Source organism: Micropterus dolomieu, unplaced genomic scaffold, assembly GCF_021292245.1.
Source record: "Micropterus dolomieu isolate WLL.071019.BEF.003 ecotype Adirondacks unplaced genomic scaffold, ASM2129224v1 contig_12268, whole genome shotgun sequence".
NCBI classification, from domain to species: Eukaryota; Metazoa; Chordata; class Actinopteri; order Centrarchiformes; family Centrarchidae; genus Micropterus; species Micropterus dolomieu.
Genome location: NW_025741254.1, coordinates 1 through 7,723, shown reverse-complemented (window position 1 = coordinate 7,723; position 7,723 = coordinate 1). Strand labels below are relative to the sequence as shown.

General features: G+C 39.9%; 1 protein-coding gene across 1 annotated transcript; it reads left to right on the top strand.

The window, feature by feature from the left end:
- Positions 1-9: 9 nt before the first annotated feature.
- LOC123966028 (low affinity immunoglobulin gamma Fc region receptor II-a-like) lies at positions 10-3,788 on the top strand. Its single transcript, XM_046042271.1, has 5 exons — positions 10-52; positions 157-277; positions 1,682-1,924; positions 2,485-2,607; positions 3,565-3,788. The coding sequence occupies exons 1-5, from the start codon at positions 29-31 to the stop codon at positions 3,624-3,626; spliced, it is 573 nt and encodes a 190-aa protein (XP_045898227.1). The 5' UTR covers positions 10-28; the 3' UTR covers positions 3,627-3,788.
- Positions 3,789-7,723: the final 3,935 nt, after the last annotated feature.

Sequence of the window (7,723 nt, the reverse complement as noted above, 5' to 3'; positions counted from 1 at the left end):
AAAGGAGCAGACGACTAAATGGAGCGTTATGAAGATGACAGAGGACAGAGAGGTTTGTGTGGAAAAACCTAGTCTACTTGATACATATGGGTTTTTTTGTTGCAAGAATGCATGCCAAAAGAAACCCAGAATTCCCTCTGGTCTGTTCCCCTGCAGGTGCATCAATATCCGTCCTCCTGCTCCATCATTGCAGCCTTCCCTACCACAGATACCGGACAGTACTGGTGTAAAACTGGACTGGGAGAAACCAGTGACCCTGTCAACATCACCGTCACTGGTAGGCTATAACTTAGTCAGGCACCTTAAAATATTGATCGGCATTGCTGTTTGATTATAGGTCAACCCTGGCACTGATAAAACAATTTGTCAGTCACGGTCATTTACTTTCAAATTAATGACAGAAATTCAATGGAAAACAATTTTGATAATCAATTATTTGTCATAGAGTAATTTATCAAGCAAAAATGTTAAACAGTCTTTAGTTACAGCTCTTCAAATGTGAAGATTTTCGGGAGGTATTTTGGGTTTGGGACTGTTGGTTGGACAAAACAATACATTTTATAGTTTTCCTGAGCTGATGTGAGACGTTTTTAACTACTGTCGGATATTTTAAAGGCAAAAAGAATCCACAGATTAATCACAAATTAAATAATATGTAGTTGCAGTCATAATACACACCATTTCTCAGTTTCATGAGTATAGTGAGTGTTACAATATGGCACCAAAAATGTCTTTAATCTTGTGCTCATCATACCCAGTATCTTGGAATTTAAATAGATTTGAGTTAAAATAAGTTCAACATCTGTCATGTTTACTTTTCCTTTTTTGTGTGGGCCTACCTGTTTAGCAAACTGTGCCCAATGCTCATTAAAAAAATAATAAAATTCCAGCTTTGAAAATATATTTGCAACCTTGCATTTCTAAAAAATCTGCTTAATTTGAAGGTTTTACGCACCAAGTAGGAAAGTTACTACTGCCATCAGATCTTGAATAGAGAGTCTAAGTCACTTGCTTCCGCTTCCGGCCTATGGGACCTATGTACGAAAATATATAATATGTACAGATAAAATATGTACGGTAGTCAATGACAGGAGACAACTTATTTTTTGATCCTGTTTGAATAGTTCAAATTGATAAAACCCGTTCAATGAACTACATGTCTCCTCTCGCACAATATGTCAATGTCACCAACATGTTAGCACAGTAATGCTAGCTTACGTTTATTGCTAGGTTTCTGCTAATTAGATAACTTAGCTATGTTCCACGCAGAAATATATCTCAGCTAATGTGTTTAATCCAACGACTCCTGATCCTTTTATCACATCATCCACTCGTAAGTTTTTTGATGTTAGCTTCAGTCATTGAAAAGTCACAAATGCGAGTTTTGGGTTTGTGGTCTTTGTAATTATGTATTATACTTCAACAGTTTTACAACTAACTGCAACTTTCTTGACTTTGAAATGTATACTTTAAATTGACCATCATCGTATGTGTAATTCAGAGCACAATTGAAACGGGATCAAAAATTTGTTGTCTCTTGCCATTAACTACCATACATATTTTTCCCAAAGTAAGGTCCCATGGTGGTCCGCTGGAAGGGGAGGGACTTAGGCTCTCTATACAAACACAGGATCAGCTCATGATGTGTGATGTATAGTGTCTCTCTGCTTGTCTCACTCAGCTGGCTCTGTGATCCTGGAGAGTCCAGTCCATCCTGTGATGGGGGGAGAAGATGTGACTCTGAGCTGCAGAAGTAAAATCACGCCTGATTACGACCCCTCAGCTGATTTCTATAAAGATGGCCTCCACATCGGGATGAGCGCCACAGGAAACTTGACCCTCTACAGTGTTTCCAGGTCTGATGAAGGGCTCTACAAATGTAACCGGTCTGAAATATCACCAGAGAGCTGGCTGGTTGTCAGAGGTGAGGAAGGTTTCTGGTGACAACAGCAGCTTTCAAATATTCAGCGTTGTCTGTATTGAAAAGAACCACATCATCAGTGTACTTTACTATAAAGTGTCCACGTTGTTCTGTAGAAACAAGGATCTTAAAGCAGCTATGACTGAGATTTTTTTTATTAAATGTGATAATATAAAAAAGGGTAGTGATGAACCTACAGAGAGTTATCACCTGAATCTGCAGCTCCCCTCTGCTTTATAGTAAGTTTTAGCTCATTGCCCGACTGCAACTTTGCTGTTCTGGTTTACTATCAGTGCTCTCATAAAGCTTTAAAAGCCCACCGTATACTAACTGCTCATCAGCAAACAGTAAGTGACGAGCATTTAGCAGCTTAGAGCCAGATATTTCCCTCAAGAGGTGGTGGAGACCAAAAAGAGTGCTAAAAGAGAGAGAATATTGGACTTAAATCAAGTGACATAAACACAACTCCAGAAGAATGATCATGTCGGCTCAGACTGACTTAGACAGGCTGTGAATTAGCAAACCAGCAATGAACTCTTTCACTTAAGTCTCTCTTGCTGCAGCGCCGCCTGCAGGCCAGGATACTCCAGCTTTCCAGCTGCCACTGGTGCGTCACCTGGTGGTGGGAACTCCTTACCTTCTGTCCACCATCATACTGGGACTCATATACAGAGACAGAGTCAAAGGTGAGAATAAAAGCTCAAGGTCCGATTGCTGAATCTGGTGTTTTAGTTCCAAGAGATGTACGACTAAAAAAATACAGCTGAGCCGCATCTACTTTGTAGGAGGCTATCTTGCATTTACCAAACCAGAAGGTAAAGGAAATAAAGAAGTCTGAAAATCACATTTTAAATCCATAAAATGCTGTTGGGCAACTTTTAACTTGGGCAACTTTCATGCTAACAAAAAAACTCAAGAAGTTACTGGTCCAGAAAGGGCTTTTACCAGAGCATGCACACACATACCTACGTCGCCACGCGACCACATGTACACACAAATACTTGTAAAGAATACAGGCTGTAGAAAAATCTAAAATAAGAGATCTAGCAATCAAAAAATGGATGTTTTTGGTGAAACTCATAAGCATGTCCATATGTTACACACAGTTAAGTGACGTAGTTATTTTAACCCAAACCCTGAAGTTCTCCTGAACCTAACCAAATTGCAACGTTTCACTATGTTAACCAGTAGATTTATTTTGAAAGTCGAACCGGACATTGTGTATTTATTTTTGCTAACTTGTTTCTGCCCTACACTTGCAAAAACAACAAAAAGAGTACAAGGGTGTTAAAAAGCAACACCAAGGCTTCTTGACCATTATTCTGCATGTGCCCCAAAATTGTTGTGCTGTGCCCCAGTAAAAAAGGGTTTGGTGGCACCCAAGTTTGAGAGATGTTTGTAGGCAGAGTTGGTTACTTTTGGACAGAGCCAGGCTAGCCATTTCCCCAAATATCAAATTATTAATTTATAGATCATCAGACATGAGAAAAATTACTATGTCCTTTAGAGAAACTAGAGTTAAACTAGACTAACAAAAAGTTGTAGACGACAAGGTAAAAGACAAAAAAGCATAATTTGTCAAAACAGAAATCACAAGAATGTCCCTTTCAAGCCCATTTTCTGTTTTTGAACGTTTTTTACAGCGCAGCATGCCAGTAAAGCAAGGCGAATGTCTAATGATGTCATAATAGAAATTGCTGCATAGACACCATTGACATCTAAGAGGGAGGAGCATCTTCACATCTGACTCAGCATAAAGAAGAAAATATTCCAGTTTCTGCTGTTTAATTTCATTTTTATGTATACTGTCATTCTGTAGACGGTACTTGCAGTTGTCTTTCTGAACATTATATTTATGTTTGACCTGATTCCCTGTGATTCAGTTTATTCTGTTTTATTTTTTTTTAAGTTTATGTCTGAGTTTGTGTTTTGCTGACATGGAAAATAAACAACTGAATGTCTTTGTTGTTTCACACCTGTTATAAAAAAGTCTGAAACTAACTGAGGCTTTTGGGTGGCTGGTCGCTGGTCGGGTTGAAGCGCTCACTGTTTTGACAGGAAGTACAGGCGCCCAAGGTGTGAAAAACAACAAGATTAAAAGAATTAACTTAAAAGAGAAATAAGTTAAACTGAGTAAAATGTTGTGTCAGGGATTTTCCAATGCTCTCTGTCACAAGGTTTCATTTAAGATTGGCGTAATAGCTAAGTGGCCACAAGTCCTCCAACCTAAATGACCATATAGGCAATGCCTCACAATACGACCCATATGAGCGTGGCCTAAATTTGTCCCCTTACCTACATCACATGACATAAACACGTGGAGACCACAGCAACACAAAGGACCCTTTCTGCTGCATAAAGTTACGGGGTCAACATGCTTGTCAGCATATGCCTATTTGTGGTGATCAAGTGGTCAGTTATTGTTGTTAACATGTAATTAGTTAACATTGATTTTAATTACATATACAATAAAACTAAGCTGGGTCCCAGCCAGACATTTACTTGACACATCCACCACCTCTGACACATCCACTTTCTCGCCATTTATACTACGTCCCCTGACTTCTTCTGCCTCTAAGTCGCAGCCTAACTAAAAACGTGTAATGGGAATTCCAAACATATTGCATGTAACCCTGGACTCAGGGAGACTAATGTGTGATGTGGCACTGAATCTGTGTAAACGTAACAGTCCAAATATCTCTGTTCTCTTTGTTATCCAGACTTCGGGGACAACCTGTCTCTCTGTAAAGCTGGCTAAATAACAGGCTCACTCAGCTGTCCTCACTCATTCGAGCCTACATGTATATGGTGTATGTGTGTTGCAGTGACTCCTTCTGCAGAAGACTTGAATAAAAATTCACAGAAAGACAAGTGTTTGCCTGAGCTATTTATTTGAATTGCCATCACAAACGTAAATATGCGTCGTAATATGCTGCTGAATAATTGATCTAGCTGTTTTCCTGGGAGGACAGGTTGAAAGCAAATGTTTGCTAATTAACACATACAGTCAAACTTAAAATAAAAGTCTAGTCCTAATTGGACGCCACTCCCTTTTACAGGCCCCAGGTGGGGCTACATGTTTTGACAAATAAACGCAGGTCTCAATTAGAAGCCTGGTCTGGTTCTTTGGATGTGTGAAACCTCTTGCCAACAGGCCCAATGGGTCAACTACCTGCTTGAGCTACTTCTAAGCTGCTTAGATCGTGCATACCAATAGATACCAATCTTCACAATTCACTTCACGGTATGCCGTGTGCTCAGGCACAAACAGGTTGGTAGGGCCCAAAATGCAGACACTGGAACAGGCAACATAGCAAAACGTTGTTTTCAACAGAAATGGTGGTTCCCTGAACACCCTGCTGTGTACACAAGCGCGATGAAATTTTCCTGCCTTTTTAACACGGTTGGGTTTACAAACTTGTCGCAGCTGATTGGGTAACCCTTGAGACACGCCCACAAAATGGGAGAAAACATACCTCGAAGCCCGTTGAAGAACGCTGCGCAACGTTTTGTTCAATCTGAAAATGTTGCAACCCGGTGCAAAACATTTTGAGAACTCGCCACAAATGTGAGCCTTTGATCACTCTCCTGGGAAGAGATGACATATTGTTATTATGTTATCATGGCCATTTCTTTTTTTTCTGCATTGTGTCATCGGACAACAGCGTTATCACACACAAAAAAATCAAACAAATTTAGTCCACTGACATCTTTCTGTACGCTTATTTATGTCACTTTTAACAGCTTAAACAGGCCCCACAGGGTGTTGAGCGCAACATGTGTCCGCAGTCTATAAACTTTCTCTCCAGCGTTCTGGGTCAGAGGTTATAGTAAATAAAACGGCAGCAGGAACAAAGCAACACCTCTGTCATTGTTTCCCCCCATTCTGCTGTGGTTTGAAGTTTCAATGTGTTAACCTCCTGTTTGACAGGAAACTGCATTATGTTTAGCAGAAAACCTGCTGACCATCTTTGTCTACCCGCACCCCCCATCTCTCTTCTCTGTGGGCGGTGAGACATTTGTTTTCTCTTTGTTTTTTATGAATATGAAACACTTTTTTAGATGTAAATTTTATTTTAATTGAAAATGAAAATTGTCACAATCCTGTCTGACTGCTGTCCCCATCTGTGATAGGGTACAAGCGGAGAGTTGAAATGAAATGTCCACACCAGCGTTTTAAAGTTGATCTCCGTCTACATTAAAACGAAAACGCATATCTGTTGTCCGTTCGGGTACACTGGGCATGTGCGTGCCGGTGTAAACATGAAGCAGATGGTCTATTCTGTAGTTACAGAAGATCTGGCGAAAGAATAAAGAAATACAGACGAAGAATCAGACCAGATTTTTTTTTTTTGCATACACCAATTACTGAATGTAACACTGTGGTGGCGGAAAACAGACTGGGAGTCGTCGCAAAGTAAACAGTACAAGCGTAGGCAGATAAGTGTTATTTGCACGGTACAGAATATTTTAATAAAAATACCAAGTCAAAAACTCTGTCAGTAGCACCGTGTGTCTGCTTTACATGAGTTATGAGACCCAATCAGAGAGCCACGCGTGAGCGTCGGCGTCATCGTTTCTAAAATCCTCCGTTTTTGCCCGTCTTCACTAAAACAGGGTCATCAGCGTTTCCAAACTTGGTTTTAGGTCTTGTTTTCGCCGTTGTAGTGTGGACGGTGCAAACGTGGCAAAAGGTCTCAAAAACGCAGCAGTGTAGATGGGGCCTTAGTGTGCTTCCTTTGCCTGATGTTATTGGTCATGTGGCCATGATCTGTTTGTTTGCGTTCAGTGTTTTGGAATCTTCCTTATTTCTGATCTGTTCCATGTTTAGTGTAGTCCTGTTTCCTGGCTGGTGCTGTCTCTGTTCCCTGCCCTGTTCTGCGTAACAGTTGATTCCATGTTTCCTGTTTTGGGGTTTTGTTCCTTGTCTTGTGTTTCCTTTGTTTAGCCTTGTTTATTCCATTGTTCATTTGCATGTTCTGTTTAGCTCACTTAGTACCTGTTCTGTCTGTGTTTAGTTCTGTGTCTTAGTTAATGTCTTTGTATTTACTCCTAGTTCTGTGTTTGCATTATTTTGGCTTTCGCCTGGAGGCCCAGTGGTCTAACAGATGCATATGCACATGGTCACATTTGTTTCCCCTCGCTTTACCATGTGACCCTCTACGATCCAACTGTGCTATTATGAAATTATTTACAAACCTAATTTGTCACAAAAACATATAATTTATTCTGATTCTGACTCCAACAGAAAAAAGGTCACAGCAGGTCACAAAGAGCTGGAGATACATAATATTTTGAAAGACTTTTTGCTAATATAATAATAATAATAATAATCCTTATTTGTAGAGCACTTTTCAAAAACAAGTTACAAAGTGCTTTAACAAGTGTAAAGAATAATACAAAAAAAACAAGATAAGAGCATGAAAAATGAATATAAAATTAGTAAAATACAATAAAATAAAAGGGATAAAATAAAGTCAAATAAGATCGGGAAAAGCTCTCCTATAAAAGTATGTTTTAAGAAGGGACTTAAAAGAGTTCACTGACTCAGCCGACCTGATTTCCTCGGGCAGGCTGTTCCAGAGCCTCGGGGCCCTGACAGCAAACGCTCTGTCCCCTTTAGTTTTCAGTCGAGACTCTGGAACAGACAACAGACCTCTGCCCGAGGATCTCAAGGTACGTGCTGGTGCGTATGGGACTAAAAGGTCAGAAATATAACAAGGCGAGAGGCCATGAAGAGCTTTAAAAGTGATCAATAGAATTTTAAAGTCAATTCTAAAACATACTGGGAGCCAGTGTAAT